This window comes from Typha latifolia, chromosome 6 (assembly GCF_019914945.1).
Source record: "Typha latifolia isolate L0001 chromosome 6, TyphaL0001v2, whole genome shotgun sequence".
NCBI lineage: Eukaryota > Viridiplantae > Streptophyta > Magnoliopsida > Poales > Typhaceae > Typha > Typha latifolia.
The window spans coordinates 10,399-30,676 of record NC_133091.1 but is presented as its reverse complement, the minus strand read 5'-3'; the positions used below and the strand labels follow the sequence as shown (position 1 = coordinate 30,676).

At 38.4% G+C, this 20,278-nt stretch overlaps 3 protein-coding genes across 3 annotated transcripts; 1 reads left to right on the top strand and 2 right to left on the bottom strand.

The window, feature by feature from the left end:
• Positions 1-1,120: 1,120 nt before the first annotated feature.
• Positions 1,121-6,550, top strand: LOC140791141 (arginyl-tRNA--protein transferase 2). Its single transcript, XM_073141548.1, has 6 exons — positions 1,121-1,415; positions 2,572-2,610; positions 3,305-3,455; positions 3,620-4,750; positions 5,442-5,748; positions 6,209-6,550. Exons 1-6 carry the CDS (start codon positions 1,283-1,285, stop codon positions 6,332-6,334), a joined length of 1,887 nt encoding a protein of 628 aa, XP_072997649.1. The 5' UTR covers positions 1,121-1,282; the 3' UTR covers positions 6,335-6,550.
• Positions 6,551-7,487: 937 nt separating this feature from the next.
• LOC140791577 (3beta,22alpha-dihydroxysteroid 3-dehydrogenase) lies at positions 7,488-10,167 on the bottom strand. The gene is made up of 7 exons (XM_073142224.1): positions 9,298-10,167; positions 8,924-9,205; positions 8,608-8,697; positions 8,427-8,505; positions 8,187-8,293; positions 7,942-8,081; positions 7,488-7,809 (listed from the first exon to the last, which is right to left on the bottom strand). Exons 1-7 carry the CDS (start codon positions 10,027-10,029, stop codon positions 7,707-7,709), a joined length of 1,533 nt encoding a protein of 510 aa, XP_072998325.1. The 5' UTR covers positions 10,030-10,167; the 3' UTR covers positions 7,488-7,706.
• A 5,333-nt stretch (positions 10,168-15,500) lies between these two features.
• LOC140791488 (vacuolar cation/proton exchanger 1a-like) lies at positions 15,501-19,992 on the bottom strand. The gene is made up of 12 exons (XM_073142083.1): positions 19,428-19,992; positions 19,057-19,124; positions 18,534-18,562; positions 18,240-18,436; positions 17,927-18,145; positions 17,689-17,820; positions 16,893-17,009; positions 16,751-16,804; positions 16,552-16,668; positions 16,242-16,332; positions 16,067-16,135; positions 15,501-15,863 (listed from the first exon to the last, which is right to left on the bottom strand). The coding sequence occupies exons 1-11, from the start codon at positions 19,719-19,721 to the stop codon at positions 16,074-16,076; spliced, it is 1,380 nt and encodes a 459-aa protein (XP_072998184.1). The 5' UTR covers positions 19,722-19,992; the 3' UTR covers positions 15,501-15,863; positions 16,067-16,073.
• Between the last annotated feature and the right edge of the window lie 286 nt (positions 19,993-20,278).

Sequence of the window (20,278 nt, the reverse complement as noted above, 5' to 3'; positions counted from 1 at the left end):
AAGTACATATAATTTGGATACGTAATACACACTAAAATTTATTATTATAAATAAAAAATTATATATAATTAAATTGCAAAAGTTTCTTTTTGGGGCCTCGTACATTTTTGGTTAATGCTTTTACAAGTGGATGGGTGTTGAAGCTGGTCTCTCTATCTAGATACCGTAACTACGGTAACTACTGTAAATGAGTGTTCTTGACATGTAATGGGGGTGTTCTTGCACTTGCATGAGCATTGCGATGTCTTACTTTAGGATTGATAGATAATGTGCGACCAGTAATAGCTATGAGCATGAGACTTCTTTTTTTCCTTTTTTTCTCACATGCCGCACAACATATTTTACCTATTTTATTATTCATATATTATCTTTAAGAATTTTATAACATGAATATTTTTCTCCCTAATAAATATTATATTATAATATATAAAATAATTTATAAATATCTAAATAACTTCTGCTTTATTTGTATCTTTTTCTCCTTCTAACAAAGAAGAGAAAAAAATGAGAAGGAAAGTGAGAGGAGAATATAAGAAAATGTGGTGGCGGCGACGACGGTGAAGATGTAAAAGATAGTGAAGAGATATAAAAATGAAAGAGAATGATGATGTCATTTTAGTAACTTAATCGACGTTAGTTAGTCAAAATAATATTAAAAATTAAAAAAAAATTCTAAAAAACAAATGTGAATTATAAAATAGATAAAATATAAGATATACTTTATAATTTTATTTTAATGCTCTTGTAAATAAAGAGGCAAATACTTGTCGTACAATATCTTGAAGCAGGCAGGTTTATGATTTCAGACAGAAAGGTAAAATGTATAGTTCGAATCAATTATGTATACTGTAGTTCATATGGGGGTTACTTTTTAATTCGGTTAAACCCAAAACCGATCACTCCATTTTTTTCCCAAATCTACGCCGAACCCGATGAACCACCGGTTGAGTTAATTGGTTTGGACTGGTCGGTTAATTCCAAGCGCCAGCCATATAATTACATCCCATCCCATTATCGTTCACTAGAATCACTCCACGAAGTAGAGAAAGAGAACAAAAGACGAACGAGTCATTATAATTATATATATATATATATATATACATATAATATTAAGAAACAAAGAAGCATCAGGTCTGATTCAGATTACAGGCGGTAGAAGAGGTATCTTCTGCCCGTTAGATCGCATTCCCCGGTAAGGTAGAAGCACAGGGAGAAGAAGAAGAAGAGGGGAAGGACAAAAGGATCCGTGAGAGGAAACAAGAAGGCGGCGGTGGAGGAATCGATGGGGGATGGCGCGAGCAGCAGTCGCAGTGGTAAGGGGAAGGGGAGGGGAGAGACGCTGGTGATCGATCATGGCAGGAGGCGGACCTCTTGCGGCTACTGCAGATCCAACACCGATTCTAGCATCTCCCACGGCACGATTCTCTCTCTCTCTCTCTCTTCCCTTTCACTAATCTTTTTTTTTTCATTTTAATTTTTAGACGAACGCCTGGATGTCTTGACGGAATTTTCATTTCATGATGAATTTGATGGTTTTCGTCGGACCAATTAGATCTCTTACCGTCTCCTTGGCCTTGTTTTCGTATTCAAATTATCCATCTATTGCGATGTTCTTTTGGATAATTATAGGATTCAGTTATCACCGATCCATCTTTCCTTGTACCGTTCAATTCACTAATTTGATCCATATTATCTTGTTGAAGATTTGATGAGTACATTGTCGAAAGTCCACTGCTTGATATGCTCTTCCTTGTATTGTCAATTCCTACTTGTTACACGATCGAAGGTCAAAATATGTTCTGGCATCTTTAGAATTATGCTCTGAAGACTTCTCTATGTTGTCCAGTTTGATATGCTCTTCATTAACTTCAATAATCCCACGTACTTCCTTGAATGCATCTTGTAGCTTCAGTAGAAGGGGTCCGATTCAGTATTTCATACCTTCAAGGGAAAAGAGACAACTCTTCTGTTAATATGGTACAGTGTTGTTTAGTTGTTAACGTTCAGAAAAACCCTTGCCTCCTCAGTATAAACTGTTTCTTAGCCTTCCAAGACCCTCTGTTTTTACTAGACGAGTTCTGCGCTTGTACTTTCCAGTATGAGGGACCCTTCCGTTGCAACTGATCAAGCAAAATTAGAACATCCTAACAAGAAAATTATCACTGACTTGATCACCGTCATCCAGGAAACTCATTTCACTTTGTCATTCCCACCAATTCTGATTTTATTTGACTGATTTAGTCTTGTGCAAAGATCCATGTTGGATCTGTTCTGAGAAAAGAAAATGCAGTTACCTACTAAATTAGTCAGGTTCTCTTGGTAAATCTTTATTAAAGAATGTAAGGAAAAGATGGAGGAGTAGATGGAATTCCTTGCTCCTAGGGGACAAGAAGAAAGCATGAATGTTTTCCAGTAAGCGGGGCTTCCTAACTTGGAGTTCTAGTAGATAACCACATTTCAGAAGTTTGGTTTTGTCTCTTTTCATTTGATTAAGTTATCTTTGTAGATCATTACTTTGATATTGGCGTTGGTTCTTTTATTGAAAATCTCATGTTTTTGATACTTGTGCAGGTTTATGGGCTAATAGTTTGACAGCTGATGACTACCAAGGTGCAGTTTTACACATTTATAAGTCATGATTCTCAATGCATCATCATTTTACAAGGGAAAGCTAAATTTAAAATCACTGGAAGTCCAAATTTTATTGGTTAACATTCATGAAAACAAGTTGCTTTATAAACTTAAAATATATGAGAAGACGTAGATGTTAATCTAATATTTATCATCAAACTATCATTCATATGCACATATGTGCCCTATCCTTGTGTAGTTTATTACAGGACATCAGATCATACATAATTTCCTTGTGTAGTTTATTACAGGATTAGTAGGTAGATCCAAAATTCAGGGTAATACTTATAAGTAACCAGCAGGTGTAAGATCTTCCGACCCACTCCTTTCTTTCAAAAGCAGTTATTTCCTCCTTTCACCATCTCTGTGCATTCAACTGCTCTTCACTCTTCCCTTTCCTACTTAGTTTACCTTCCTATCCAAGTTCTGAAAACCTCAAATGGTTAGTTCAAGACCAAGTTAGAAAATTGCAAGTTGTGTTAGATTGATCTGTATCAAGTTGATCTTCAATTACCTTGTTGGTATCCAAAGCTAGAGCGACAAACTTTAGCTTGCCTTTAACTTGTCATGCTCAAATATAATAGCAAGTGAAACTTTAGCTTGCTTTCCTATTTGACTTTTACTCGGTTTGCATTTGCATGTGTCTTCTAATATTTTGTTCAATTGCTAATAGAGCTTCTTGACCGTGGTTGGAGGAGGTCTGGTTGTTTCCTTTACAAACCTGATATGAAAAGAACATGTTGCCCTTCTTATACCATTCGCTTGAAGACCGATGATTTCATTCCTTCCAAGGAACAAAGTCGTATATATAATCGAATGCAAAGGTATATTCCCTGTGCCTATTTTCCTTTTATAAATGAATATTACAATGCTCTCTTCACCAGTTATTATGATAACAACTTGTCATACCTACATAAATGTCATTGTAACCTCTTTCATCGTGCACTGCATTTGGTTTTTCATAAAGTCTTGCAACAAATTGGTGTAGGTTTCTTGATGGTACGTTCGATATAAATAAAAAGTTTAAAGAGGAAATGAACTGTTCGAAGGGCTCATCAAGCCAGGTTATCAATGCATCATTTCCAGAAGTCTCAGCATTATCAGGAAAAATAACTACACTTGATGCTCGTCAAAAGCTGTTCAGAGAGGATGAGTTTATCTGTTATATATCAGACAGGATTGATAGTGCTATAAAGGCATGCTTCAAAGATGGTGAGTTTCCTTCTATCCCCCAACTTCCCAAAGCTCTCGTCAAAAGGGTGACTTCCCAAATGCAAAAGAAGCTGTCACAAACCGAAGATCTGTTGTACACCAGCAGCATCTGTTTCCAGATAGCAGCAACTATTAGAAATTCATGCCCAACAGAAAGCAGCACTGTCAATTTCTCGTCACATGAGAATCAGAGTGGAGAATCATCAGATACATCTCCAAAAGGTATCGCTGAAAAGCTAGTACAGTCAATGGAGCAGTCTGGTGAATTTCCTGGTTTCTTAGTAAAAGCTTGCAATGGGCACCTTAACTTCTATTCTGTTGGACTGACTAGCACAAAGATACCTACTAAAGCTTCAAAGGATGATGCAGATTGTTCAAAACGAAGTTGCTCAAGTAACAGTAGTTTATGTCTGCCTCACAAAAGAAGAAAGCTAGAGATACGGATGAAAAGATCTAGTTTTGATCCAGAAGAATTTGCTCTTTACAGAAAATACCAGATTAAAGTACATGATGATAAGAAAGTCACAGAAAGCTCATACAAAAGATTTCTGGTGGATACTCCTATTGTGTTTGTTCCATCACGTGGTGATGATGAGGCTATTCCACCTTGTGGGCTTGGCTCCTTCCATCAGCAATATGTAGTAGATGGGAAGCTCGTGGCAGTTGGTGTTGTAGATATCCTTCCAAGATGTTTGTCAAGCAAGTACTTGTTTTGGGACCCTGACTTTGCCTTCTTATCACTTGGAAAGTATTCAGCTCTGCAAGAAATAAATTGGGTTAAGGAGATGCAAGGGCACTGCCCCAACCTTCAGTACTACTATCTTGGTTATTACATTCACTCATGCAGTAAAATGAGATACAAAGCAGCATATCGACCATCTGAGCTTCTCTGTCCTCTTCGTTATACGTACGTTATATCCTTCTCATCATTTATTTTCTTTCACTAGATGCCCTCTTTCGTATTGATTTTCAGTCTGGAATGGCAAAGGAACTAACATTAATACATTATCAACTACTGACATGTTTGTAAGTCAAATGACAGGTAAATAGTAGAAATGGTTTTAGAGAAGCCAGGCTATTTGAATTTAAAACTTCTTTACTTACTTCCGAGTAAATATCCTCCACCTTATTCTCTTTAACTGTATAATGTGTTAGAAAAAGAAGTACCACAGTAGTAAATTGACCTACTTCTTTTATCTGCTGAGTATCGCTTGTATTATCAACTGATCCGGTTGTTTTAAGCCATCATGATATTGAATATGTTGATTGATGTAGTTTATGGCAAATATTTATGTTATATATTGAGAATACCAAAGACAGGATTACTAGGAGCAGAAAGACCTTATGTTTTTAAGCAATGAAGGATTCATTCCTGTTGCGTATAAATTAATTATTTTTTTAATGAGGTCCTAGAAAATGATACTTATATGCAACTTCATTATCCATTTTTTTCTAAAAGAACTTGACCATCTGAAGAAACACGGTCAAGTTTGATTTTCACTATTTCTGACGACTCCAGCATGCCATTGTGATATTTGCTGATACTCATTTTTTCTGTCATTATTGTTATTCTCTAAAGGTTGGAGTTGCTGCTACAGGTGGGTGCCATATGATATTGCAAGACCATTGCTTGACAAAAGGTCCTACGTTATCCTATCAGATTTGAAATTCATGCAAGATCAAGCACTGCTACCACAAGTTCCTGATAGCTCAATGAATTGTGCACGTGATGAGTATTGTAGTTTTGAAAATGGTAACAAGGACTTTGAGTATGGACATTCAGATACAGTGATGGGTGATCGACCAGGTCTAGAAGGTAGGAATGCATCAGTGACAAAGGAGCTGATGGATGATGATATTAGCAACATCATGATAGACTTGAATGGAAAACATGTGGAAGTTAAGGTGTGTTCTATCTCCTGATCTCTGTGAAATCTCTGTTTGGCCAAAATATGATATGTTGATGGGACTTAAGCTGCAAATAATGCTGTTAAAACATAGTAGCACACACTTAAACTTTTTATTTAGGATCTACAATTTACCAAAACAGATGATGTTAATCTATTCTACTAGTTGCTTTCCCTATTGTCAAGTCATAGGCATCCTGTTGCTTATTTGAAAACTTGAGATCCAGGAAGTGAGTCGTGGCTTCATAACTTTAATTTTCTCCTTTCCTGTCCACTGAAGAAAGAATCTGGGTAAGCTGACAGCCTGCTGTGTTTTATAGAATCTGAATAGATTGTTGTAAACCTTGTGTAGAATAAGTATTTTGCGGGATTCTATGATGGTAGTAGCAATTTCTGTCAAGTTACTTTTAATTTCTGTTGCTTCTATTTATTATTCATTTGATCTAATGTGAATCTAGGAACTTCAGCAAGTATTTGGCCCAATAGAGAAGAGGTTTATTGCTGAACTAGAGAGGCAACTGCGAAGATATGTGAAGGTTGTGGGCAAGGAGCTCTCAATTCGAATGATTTACTCTCTTGGATGATTAGTAGGTGAAGAAGTGGGGATATAGAACATTTCGAGTAGCAGTTGCATCATTATTTGTAGTACATGTACTCCACTTGTATTAAACAATTGAGATAATTTTAGGTTGAATTACCTTGTTCACCGGGGATGTCACTAATGTCAATCAAAAGAATAATAGCAAGTGCCATTACTTCTGATTTAAATGAAAATAATCAACACTAGAGGTTCTCACTTATGCTATAGATTTGGAACTCTGCTATACTATCAAAGAAGAAACAAGCGAAAGTGTTATTTGTACGCCTTTCCTTTTTTGCTTTTCTTGTTTGATTCTTTTCCATCTTGTGATGAGGTTTAGGAAGTTTGCCCATGAATTGTTGGAAATTCTTCAGTTGAATCTATCGATGTGTGGCACTAAAATGGCATTTTTCTTGGGGGAGAACCTTGTGCACAGCCGATGTGGTCTTACCGTAGGTCGTAAAAGTTCTTTGGTTGAATCTATCAAGGTGTCGGGACTTATTCACTCTGGGCAACATTTTACTTCAATGGATAATTTCTGCTGCAGCCCTCAGGGTTATGAAGAAAACGATTTTTGATATATTCTATTGCTTTTCCACAAATGAGTAAACAAACAAAAGCAATCAAGTGGAGGAAAAAGAAAAAAGTGGAGGAGAATAAAAAGGATGAAGAATCCCAATTGCCAAACGTGTCAGATTATCCAAGCAGGAGTATACTTTGCGGTCGGCGTTGCTTGAAGGCCGAAGTGGTCTCCAGTACATGAAAGTTCTCCCCATGCATGCCCATGTGAAGTCGATATATTGAGGAACCATGGATGGTGACCCATCGAGTTGTTATGCACATGGTCTAACTAAGCATCTCTCGATGCCTGACATCACCTCCATCTGCATTTGGTTCTGTTTAAACTTCCATTTACTTTTGTCCTTCTCTTTCTCTGAGATAAGAAGTCCGATCCATTTGTTTCGAGACAACCACTCCAATTTGGAACAACTACTCATAAGGATAAGCATCTTTCTTATTTTCAGTTTTGATAAGAGTTTAATAATCTCATTCTTTCGCCATCTTCGGGAAAAGGAAGTAGGATCCAATTAAAGGGTTTTGCCACCGTAAGTTACTGTCAAGGTCCTTCATTCTATCTCATCAACAGACATAATATATAAATTCCAGAATATATATATATATATATATATTAAATATAACCCACAGTTTCAAATCTGAAACTGGACTAGTTTACCGAACTATACACAGGGATTATACATGGGATGATTGCTAAATTTATTTGCTTTCTTGTTCTCTTGTTCTCTTGTATCACCATCGTCCTCATGAGGAAATTAATGTTGGTTGGAGGTAGGAGAAGCAAGCGAAACAGCAGTTGGTCAGCAAGGAGCTTTGCCGCGTTGTCGAACGTTGATTGGGTAGCCCTTGAGAGTTCGAGTGGTCGGAAAGAAAACCACCTTGTCTTCCTCGGCTGCTTCCCAGCTGATGAGAGTTAAAAAGAAAAAAAGGAAAAAAATGTTTTGGCTTTGGGGTTAGCAAATTCAATATCATAATTCTGGCAAGCAGGAAGGAAATGAATTGAGCTTTTTAAGCTGCCTGCAGAGAAAGGCAGACCTGAAACGGGTGACAAGATGATGGAGGAAGACGGAGATGACGACACGGGCGAGCTCGTAACCGGGGCACAACCGAGGACCTCCTCCGAAGGGACTAAATATGCCAGCGCCTCCCGCTTGTTGGAGTAGAGCATCATTGCTCTGCATAACCAACCATCGCGATCCTAAGCTAAAATTTCCCTTTCGATAAAGAAAAAAGAGTCTAATTATATACGGTCCTATTGCTTTGCAAATTTTCTTTTCTACCTGCCATCTCCAAGGGTCAAATGTTCGGGCATTCTCGTAGTGCTCGGTATCGAGATGAACTGCTCGGAGTGATGCGAAAACCTTGCAACCCTTGGGAATCGTGTAGCCTACCGCATACATACATACATACATACATACATACATACATACAAGAATATCAGAACGGTGGCGAGTCGCTTAATTTTGAAACGACAACAAAATAGCATTATAGAGAAAAGAGGATGGATAAAAGGTGCGAACCATTGAAATGAAGGTCTGTGACCGCTCGCCGAAACACTCCGCTTATAATGTTTGCTACTCGAAGCGTTTCGTTTATCACCTGGATCATATATGGTAGTGGCATCAAACAAAAATTATGTCGATGGTACAAATAAATTGATCGACACTAATTAGAAACTTTAAAAGGGGGATCTGTGGTTACGCATTGGGTGAAGGGCATGGACTTGTAATCATTCCAGTTCAGGGGCTCATCGTCGTCCTTCTTCCTGGATCTAATCTCGTCATGTTCTTCCTGTCCAATCAAATACGAAAGTAAAACACAAAATGCATATCTGTATTATATACAGAGAACATGGAGGGACTACTATGGAGATCGGTCAATATAACCAATCCGCCGGAGATCTTTTTGTGCAATATAAATCATTTGCAGAGAAGTGTGAGCGAGCACTTAAGAATGCTTGGATTTATATAGAGATCTTAAGGAATATGAATGAAATTAAGGCAGGGATATTATATACCATGAGGAGAGCAAGCGCGGGAGGGTTCTCGGTCAAGAATTTAACGGCCAGGGTCATGATGGTGGAGGTGGTCTCATAGCCCGCAACCAGAAGCGCCAGCAAGAAGTCCACCATCTCCTCATCCGACAAGCCGCCCCCTTCCGCCTCCAGCAGCTCCTCCACCATATCCTTGTTGTACTTGCTCCCCATCGTCGTGCAGCCGCGATCGTCATTCTTCGCCTTCTTCTCCTCCTTCCTCTTCTTAATGACTTCCCTGAGCGCCTCCGCCACCTTCTTTCGCGCCTGAACGATCGACATCGGAGCACGATGATGTACATACATTTGGAAAGATATCGAAACAGATGTGAGAGAAGAGAGATGAGAACAGGACGGACCTTGAGGGCGCGGCCGTAGGTGGTGAAGGAGAGGAAGGCCGGGAAAGGGATGGAGAAGAAGCCGTCGATGAGGAGGACGTACTCGCGGCGGAGTGCCTCCGTCCACTCCCCGGGATCGAAGCTCATGAGCTGCTTGACGGTGAGGTCGAAGGTGATCTTCTTGGCCTGGTCCAGAAGCTGCACTGGGGATCCCGATCCCCACGCCTCCATCGTCCCTCGCACCAGAGAGTCAATGTGACCCAGCACGTGCCCATCCCTGATGGCGGCCGGGGAGGCAAGGCGAGTGAGGGTGAGGGAGTGGAGGCGCTTGTGGAGTGGGCCACGCATCAGCAGGAGGGAGTGGGGCCCCAGCAGCGTCGAGATGGACGAAGGGTAGCTGCACTCCACCGCCCGCCCCTCACCGGCCAGCACCATCCGGTTGAAGTCCGGGTCGGCGGAGAACACCGTGCGCTCCCCGAACACGTGCGTCGTGAAGAGCCGGCCGTGCCGCCGCACCCGCTCGTCTATGAAGGGCTCCGGGTTCTCCGTCTTGTACGCCGCGATCAGTTTCAGCGTCTCCCCCAACAACGGAAGTCCCGCAGTACCGGGCGGCAACCTACCGCCGCCCTTCCTCCACCGACAGTACCAGGAAGAGTACTGTTTGTTCTTTCTTGTTCGGACGGCCAATACCAACACCAGCACCACCGTGATGGCGAGGGGAAGGAGGAGGACGGAGAAGAGAAGATCCAGCATGCCTGATTGATTTTCCAGAGATATGATCGAGAGAGGAGGGGAAGGAAGAGAGATTCAGGGTGGTTGGGGAGATGAGAGTGTGCGAGTGTGTGTGTGTGTGTGTGTGTGTGTGTGTGTGTGACCTTTAGGGGGTGTGGTGGGGGGGGGGTTAAATCCAATTAAATAAGGGAAAGGATGGGTATCACACGGGTGACAGTGAACTCAATCACTCGCCCTTCAATTAAATAAGGGAAAGGATGGGTATCACACGGGTGACAGTGAACTCAATCACTCGCCCTTCTTTTATCTCTCGATGACTCGGGCCCACCCACCCTTTTATCCTCACCTTCCACCTTCCAGTTTCAGACTGCCTGCCTACCGTTTATCACATCAAACCCTACCCCTCCCACACGTACATTTTACTATTGGCAATAACCAATCTAGATTCGGTCTCCGCACCCACCCACTTATTAAGGATTTACTTACTATTTATGTCTTTACTTATTGCTTATTATGGCTGCTTCGCCAAAGATAAGATTTACTGCATCCTCCTCGTCCTTGTCCTAGTCCTAGTCCTAGTCCCTGCTCTGCGATCAGCTGTATCTTCCATCGGATACAGGACGTACCAGCGCATCCCCGATTAGATCTCCATGGACCGCCTAGGCGCCTATTATATCAAACAGCACACCTAGCAACTCACAAAGAGACTACATTTACACATCTTTCCGTTTCAGGATCAGAAGCGACAGTGATTCTCTTACGGTCATCCAAAAGCTCTCTCAATTTCGAAAAATTATGAGGCGTGTAAGCATTCTAGTAAAAAAAACACCAGGAAAATTAATTAAAAACAGCTTTAAGTTTTATATTTATTAGTTTGTTAAATTTTATATATATTTATTATCATATAAATATTTATCATAAGCTAATAGAGCTCAACGGCTACAAACTATGCCTTAAATACTTTTAACAAACAAAATTTTATCCTTCAATTATGTGCTAATGTGCAATCCATCAACAATAATTTGGACATTGAATGCGTCAATCAGAGTCAATCCACTAATACATTCATGCTCAGCTCACTAGTTATATATGTATTTGTTATCCCATTTGAACCTTAATCACATTCCACTCAGGCTTGTGTTATTGCATGGGTAATTTTCATCGCTTTTATCTTATCGAGAAACTTATTCTGAACATGTGAAAATATACATATATGTAGTTGATCACATAAACGACCATAGATCACATAAAGTCATATTGTTTGAGGTCTGTGGTGCAAAGGGATGAAAATAGATTTGATTCATACATGTGAAATTTTTTGACTCGAGATAAATATAGATTTGGATATTGATCGAATTTTTGTAAAAAATTCATATACATATACACATATACAGATTATATAGATTTTTTTTTAGATAGTGAAACGGATATCTGTTTATCCAGTTATATATAAATAACTAAAACCTATTAATCCACTAACCCTTACCATTTACCAAGCGATTCATCAAATGAAACCTCTCATCTCCTTCCTTTTCCGCCGTAAGTCCCGTACCCGTATTGCTTCACCCTCGCCGATGCCAGCGAATCCTCTCATTCCTCTCCCTCCGCTCAGACATATTCTCCGCCTCCTCCTCCTCCTCCTTCTCCTCTATCTCCTCCCACCTCTCTATCTCCAAGGGCGACGTTGTCCTCCTCTTTGCCCCTAACTCCCTCCATTTCCCATCTGCTTCTTCGCCGCCAAATTCCTTGGAGCCGTCGTCACCACGGTCAACCCCCTCTACAACATCTCCAATCTCTCCAAGCAGGCCAATTATTCTAATACTCAGATCTAGGCTATTTCTGTCACGGATAATCTTCATTTTTTTTTCTTGGTTAGAAGGTTAAGCTTTGCTTTCTGCATATTATAGTTTATTATTATTATTATTATCATTTTTCACCTCCTTCCAGGATTTCTCTTATGGAATCATGCTATGGTATTTCTCTTACAGGATTTTGCTAGCTTAGCTAAAACCTTTGCTGAAAACTTGGAATTATCTGTCATCTAATTAATCTTTACTGGCCTTTCCCATTAGATCGATTAGTTAAACTTAACTTAAATTAAATTAACTATAGTAAAAAAATTATAATAATATTCTCAACAGAGCATCTAAGTTATTTTAAAAATAATAATATTTTAATTATTTGAAAAATAAAATATTTTTACTTAAAGGAATATACTTACGATGTTAATTTAAATCTAATTCAAAATATTTTTTATACATATTTACTAAATCATAAAACTGAATTTATAAATAGTAAAAATATAAATTATAAATTATAATTATATTATAAAGAAGGGTGTTATATATTAATTTCTTAATAATATAGGACGACACGGTATATTTAAACTTCTACACCTCTATAAATTATATTGGGTTTTATAGTTCTATATACTTTTGTTTTAGCTTGTTTGCCAAAATACGATAGATGAAAGTAGTCAAGCCTTTCAGTGAAATGTTAAGAACTTGGATTTGCAAGTCCTATTATACATTGGCACTTATTTAAACCAGTGGATGAGTAGGCTTCAAGTTTAGTTTGCAAGCGGTAAATTTGGGTTTTGGTATTTAATGTCAATGATAAATGCATGCGTAATAATTGAGAGAGAGAGAGAGAGAGAGAGAGAGAGAGAGAGAGAGAGAGAGAGAGAGAGAGAGAGAGAGGGTGAACTGGTCTGGTGTTAAGTGATAAGTCTGATGGACGTTACAGACCAATAGGCAAAATTTTTAGATGCATATAGTTAGACACGATAGCTACTTTATCTCGCCCAATTTAACTTCTAATATGCAAGCTGACTTTATGTTTTATAGTTTTATTTGTACATAAGCTTCATTTATGCAAGTTTATTTATACTTATTTCTGAAATTTAGTCTTTTTTAACATGTGCAAATCTCATTAATACTTGTATTCTAAAAATGTGAGTTTCATATCCCATGAGCATTGTATCTTTTTTAACATGTGCAAATCTCATTAATACTAGTTGGATAAGTTCGCTAATCTTAAGATATACAACTTTGATATTCAGGACTTCTCCATATTCAATATATATATATATATATAGAAAATCCTAATTAGAGTTGGATGATGATGATATTGGAATTGACTTTGACCTTTATCTCTTCTCTACTTGTCTCTAGCCATTGGTGCTCCTCTTCCAGCTTCTAACCCCCATCTTCTACAATAACTTCTCCCCCTTCACACCAAGAACTAAACCTAGAATCTATCTAGCCATTAGTAGGCCATCAAGCTAGGATCTAATTAACCTCGGCCACTGTTTTGTCAATATCTTGAGATTTAATTGTCCGAATCTGGTGATTTTGGATTCCTTGGAAAGCTCTTTCTAAAAGAAACAACATATCCAAAATTTAGGAAGATCTGTTGGTCAGATTGTTCGCAGATTTCTTTGAAAGTTACATGCTTCATCGAGTCCAGAACCGTTGTAAATCGGATTAGGTCGGTTCGTAACAATTACAAAGGAAATGAATAAGTAAGTGTTGGTGGTAACAATTTAATTCTAAAAATAAATAAAATTTAATAAAAAATAGTTAAAAATTAAATAATATAGATTACAAAATATAAAATTTTGTATAATCGAATTTAATATTAGATACTATTTTCTTAAAATCAATTTGCGCGTATGAAAGTTAAGTTGTATAGTATTATTTACCCACAAAATATATATATTTCTTGGGATCCAAAGCTCATAAGAAGTTTTGACACTTAGATACAATCCTAATATTTTTTAAACATCCAATATGGTAATAAATTTATTTATTTATTATTATTATTATTTATTATTATAATATTTATTTTAATATTAATTTTGATTAATTGCTCTTTATAAATTTGAATAAGTGAATATATGACATTCAAGTAATCTTTGAGCTCTTTAATTTCACTATTAATTCATCGTTAATAATTATGGACCCTACTTAAATATGAGCTTAAAGTTAATACAATATTTATATTAAATATATGATATTTCTAACAGCAAGAAGCTTGGAAGTTGAGTCCGATGCAGAGCTACCAGATGCTTATTTGTGACTCGTTCTTGTGAGGAAGGTTTGCCGTAGTTATCCAATTCCTCATGGCCCTACGTATCATATCCACTCAGCCGGCCAGTACTAAAGCTCGAAGAAAAGGAGTTTCTTCATGTGCTGCTTATGCTTTCTGTTCTCATTTTGTTCCAAAATTTCAGAAATTCTGGATAAGTTGGAGTCCTTTGTTAACTCCAAATGGGTGTACTTTAGAAAATAAAAAGTAGTTCAAATTCGAATACTAATTGATTCTAAAAATAGTGGATGTTGACTCCTCTGATATAAGGGTTATATTCTAAAAAATAGCTATTTAAGTGCTTTATCAACGTAGCAGTCTATCTAACACAATAACAAAAGACTAAAAAATATATGAATAACGCACCTCTATCATGATGAAATGATGTATTTATTCAATTGGAACAAAATGTCACATTGTTTCCTGTTTAGCTATTCATTTGAAGGTCTCACCTCTTTTAAGGCTTTGTAACAGTTAACTTTCAAATTAAAATTCTACAGAGTAAAAAAAAAAGCCAAAGTAGAATTCGATATTTTATATGACCTATAATATTTCATAAATAGTCAATACGATACTAAACTAATTTTTCTTTATTTCTTTATTACTATAATAGCTTTATTAAAGCTAATTTTTATTCAATTCCTTCATAAATTTAAATAAGTATATGACATTATAATATATATTTTTAGTTATTTTAAACGTGTGAACCTCACTTAAATTTGAGTTCACCCTGCAAGCACGAACAGAAAAAACCACTTGTTGAAATCCTGCTAACTTAGATATCATTAGTGACCCCCCAAAACCCTTGGGATTAAATTGATGCCCTACTTATGCTTCCCATGTCTTTAATGTAAAAGATAACATTAACCGGTAAGCTGTACGCATCATATGTCTAATTTAAAAAAGTCCGGGGGGATACGATGCAGCTGAAGTACTCAAACGTATAAGTTGTTTACTAGAGTGAGCTTGCAAAGCTTCGGCATCTAATGGAAATTCGGAGAGATTTTGAAAGTGTCCATCCAAATGGGGTTGGTCCCCCCAGGTAGGCCCTCTCATAACACTTCCTATCAACTTTTTAATTATCATTGTTTAGTCTAGATGGGGAATTAATTAGCACAAACGGGCCGAGCACGTCGATCCACATTTGTGCAATTTCATCATTTGTCAATGGGGAACGATAAACTACCAAATCATTACAGTAAACCAAGCTGATCACGATTATATATAAAATTCCATCTCTGATGAAAATGTTGTGCTGAAAAATTGGTGTGCCCTGGACAGAAGAGAGTCCATTTAAGTAACGTGAGAGAAGGGCAAATTTCTTAGATATGGCGCATTGGCATGACTGTTACTTTTCTGATGAAGTTTATAGTGATGCTTAAATTCTCCATGCTACTTCACAGTTAACCATCAAGCTGCTCCTTTATTGAATTCGAATCAAAAGAAACAAAGTGCAATAGATAGATAGTTTGGTGTAACTCTTTGCACTTTCAATATGCAACTTGGGAGATAAGAAATTAATAGAAGTTACAGAAGGAATAACTATCAAAATGATTTCTATAGTGCTTCATGTTCGGAAAAGCAAACTTCCAAGAACAAAATGGTGCCATCAGAATAAGACATCCTGAAAGAAAGCAACGAGCATTTTATCAAATCTTTGCATTACTGCGAAATTGCTCGTGAAAGAGTATCAAAGATATCAGAGTGAACTGGCTGCCAGCATTAAATGAAAATGTATGCTTTTGTAGGTCAACATGCAGCACGACCTGAAAAGTAAATTACAAAGCATAATATATTAGGATGACGTACGTAAAGACCAAGAACCAAAAAAAAAAAAAAATCTTGAATATTGTAAAACATGATCAATAAGTAGATAATCAGAGTACATGATGAGTATGTTGTATTACACAAACACTAATTCCTGTTGAATCTTTCATACATTTGTAACACACGAATAATTGAATCTTACCTCATTCTTAAGCATCCAGTGCTCTGGATACTATGGTCGAAACGTCCAGCTTTATGTCATTTGTCTGATCTGGCATACGAATGCAACCGAAATGAGTGTAACATCTTCTCAGGTATTGCAGAAGAAGATTGATAGTTTGTTAAATCTCTAAATGAATATTCTTTAAAACTCTTACTTGGTGGTGTTTTGAGAACAAAGAAACATGCACCAATAGCTATATAACAAAGCAGGAGAACAATTCCCTTCAAGTAATGTGAAGTTCCATCCTGCATATAGAAAACAATTCATGTATAAGTTTAAGTCTTGTAGTGTGTTTGCTTCATTATGGTCTAAGCAAATGCAGAACAGCGCATCAAAGTGCAGGTTTGGACAAAAAAGACTAATTTTCTTAGTTATTAACTAAATTAGCATCAAACGTGATTAATACATTTAACTCAAAAACTACAAGGGAAATATCTTATATATCCACATGAAAAGACGATTACCTGCAGCGTGAAGGCCGTTACTAGTATCGCAAGGATCAGCGAGCCAGTCTCCAACATGTTGAAATCAAGATCCATCTGAACTCCAATTATCCATGCCACAATGACACTTAACGGGACCTAAATCAAAGCAGTGAATTTGATTAAGTCCTTCCTAGTACACCAGTGGAGCTAGAAAGTAATTTGAAGGTACTTTGCTCACCACAAACATGGATATCTGGGTTGCCGACCCTAAAGATACTCCAAGAGTGATATCCTATGATACCCACAAGGATACATGATTAGCAATATACAGGCAAACCATGTGGAAATAATTTTATACCGAACTCTTCCGTGTTGCTTACCAGCTTGTTCTTAAAAGCAAATATGATGGCACCTGCATGCTCTGCTGCATTGCCAACAATTGGTAGCAAGATGATGCTGATAAAGCTCACAGATATTCCCCAGGATTCTGAAGCAGCCTAGAAAATATATACTTAATTGTAACTTGCATGTTGAAATACTTTAGAAGACTCAAATTCAATATTTTGGGAAACATATGAGTACCGGCTTATGGCATATTGTTACCAGAGGTATACACAGAATGTCGAAATGATACTGGAAATACACACGCACACTCACAAGAAAAAAAAAACAACCCCTCTAAAATTATGTAATTAGGTGGGCAGTAACCTTAGATTGTGAAGAGTACAAAAACATAGCTAAAGCATGTCAAGGCAAGCTAGGGGCAGATGCATAAGAAGCCAATGTGGACAAAAATAAAATTGAGTATTTGCTACTTCAGGAAAACATTCAAATGCCAGTATTAACTCCTTTGAAGGAGAGAGGCATATCATGGAACACAATTTTCAAGTCATATGAACAACATTGCACGTCTGAGATATTGAAAGGTTAGGTAGTTAGGCCACTAAATGGGTTGACTATCATTTTCCTTTTTCTTCTGGAGAGAACATTAAATGGGCTGAATATGAAATGCGCGACCATTTTTTACTTTGAATTGACCGCATACTGCGACCTGTGGTTAGAGTAGGCATTCAGTTTTCATATTTATCCCATCAATTTGGTTGGTTGGGCAATTTCACTCTTATAAGGTCCACAAAGTTATTCGAGAGAAGCAAGAAGGCAAGGAGCAAACAATACCTCGATAGTGCTGACTACGTACTCAGATAGTATAGCAATAACAACTGTCATGCCCACCAACCAAGACAATGCACTCGGAAATCCAAGAACTGCCTCGTCTTCAGAGACAACATCATCATTGTCATCATCGTCCTGTTCAGAGTCCAGCGATATTAGAGATTGTATGCTTCTGGTTTTCGAAAACTACAGGATATATATACGTAGAATAAATGGAGTTAGTAAGGAAATAGAGTCACACCTCTTGTGATTCAAAGAGTTGGCGATGGGTCTTAAGTTGGAAGAAGAGATAAGCGACGTAGGCAAGAAACATAACAATGCTGCATACTCTTGACAGCTCCAATGTGGGAACTGTAGCAAACGTGGGATCGCCAGAGTTGACAGCATATCTGAACATCAGTGGCAACAGGTGGCACAACGCACCCAACAAAAGAAGACCAGTATTCACATCCGCCTGCTTCTGTATAGAGCAATTAATCAACATAGCTGGTCAGGATGCAGGAAAGTGGTGATCAAGGAAGAAAAGCTTGTCTGGAGATCAGATAAAAACTTACTCGATCGAACAATTGCTCTTTGCCGAGGTTGGCAAGTCCGCCGCAGAAGAGGGAGCTACCGAGGACAAGTAGCAGGTTGGACAAGATGGAGCCTACTAAGGAGCACTTGACCACCTCGATCTTCCCACGATGCAATGCAAATAACGCTATAATCAACTCCGTGGCATTTCCGCAGGTGGCATTTAAAAGCCCGCCGACTGTAGCGGCAATCGCAGAAGACATTATCTTTTAAGATAGCTAGCTAGTAATGAGGAGCAAAATGTCTATTAGCACAAGGGATAAGTTAGTACATACCGGTAGGACCTGTATAATACGCGATTTGCCTGTGCACATATTCGTAAGAGAGCTTGGTTAGTCTGGTGTAGATATCATTTATTAATGAGCAGATAAAGAAAGAGTGAAGCAATTTAGCAAGCAATAGTATTTAATCATCTAAAGAACTTTCAAGAGAAGAATAAAAGGAAAAATCCATGGACAAACAGAAGATTCTTAATTGTTCAATTGGATTATGTGCGGATTCTAGCCTCGAAAAATGTTTGCCGTGGGGGTGCATATAACGTACAGGGGGAGAATTGTAGCATTCCTCAGCCTAAACCCTAAAAAATTTAAAAGTCTAATATAGTCCTCATAGTGATGCTCAGCAGGGATCACGTGTTCTCCGGATGCACATGGAAGCATAATTCCGTCCGTCAGACGTTTGTGAGTTACCTTATCTCGGGTGAAAACGTTTTGTTTACAGATGGCATTCTGTGAATATATTAATTTCCCAGAGTAAGTAATAAAAATCCAGCATCCGATGAGGTTAGAGAGTACTTACTCTGTGAGAAAACTGACGCGCTCAGCAAGAGGAGTGAGTCCAAGCAAACTCAACGCAAACAGCCACGCCTGTTCGAGATATTAAATGTTATAAAGGAATTATTAGAAACTTGGAAAGAAAAGATCCTATATAGAGGAGAACGATATTTATGCCGTTTCAAAGAAAGAAACTCCCTCGCCTTTAATTTTCAGAGAGAGAGAGAGAGAGAGAGAGAGAAGCTTTATTATGAACCAGGGGAGCGAGAAAGGAGATAAACTTGCCAATCAAAGAGATGGGAAACAGACAAGGAGTATTTTACAAACGAGGAATGCATTTGCACTCATGACGGAGCAAACCTTACGTGCACACGCTCCAGTAATTAAACAACTCACCCGTCCGAAGTTGAAGTATTCGGCAGCGAAGGCAAGGGGAACGGCTGGGAAGAGGACGAAGAGCTTGGTCCCGAGGAAGATCTCTTGGAGGTTGGCAAGGAGGCTTCGAAGGAGATCGCAACGGAGCTTAGACACCAGCGACAGATCCGATTTCTTTCGCAGCGACGACGACGACATGTTGTGAGCGGTGCGACCATGCCCGTGTCGAATCTCCTTGCTCAATCCACCACCAGCACTGCCAGCCTTGAGGAGGTTACCTGCCTCGAGACACACCACCGCGGTTGAGGAAGCCATAGAGTTGATCTGCCTGGCTCTTTAGAATGACGAATGTGTTGGATAGATGATGGACGGAGGGAGGAGGGAGGAGCGAGGGAACTACGCACTGCACATGCACTCTCCAGTCTAGCTAGCAAGCGACTTCCTCGCACCTCACCGTACAACGTACTTCCGCCACCCTCTCTCTATCTTTCTTACTCGATCCTCTTTAATTTTAATCGATCCCCTTATGATCCTCTTTAATAGCTATTTTCTCAATGCCACGTAAGGAAGTGAAATTATTGAGTACGATTTTGCACGGTGTCCTTGGCTTGTTTAGTTATTGGCACAATTGCTAGTTACCCGACGAAGAAATGAAAGTTCCACGAACCTTCTTAGGTTTTTGTCGTGCACACCCAGCGGTTATCGGTGGTTTAATTTCTTTCTATATATATTTTTTTCATCCCTTAATGTTCGTGGTCATGAATGCTATTTCCTATTTTTGAACTTATCGCTTCAGTGTAACTCGGCATGCAGTGGACGAGACCGCTGTAAGCTGCGATGGGAACCAGTTTTTGATTTGAATTGAGACTGAA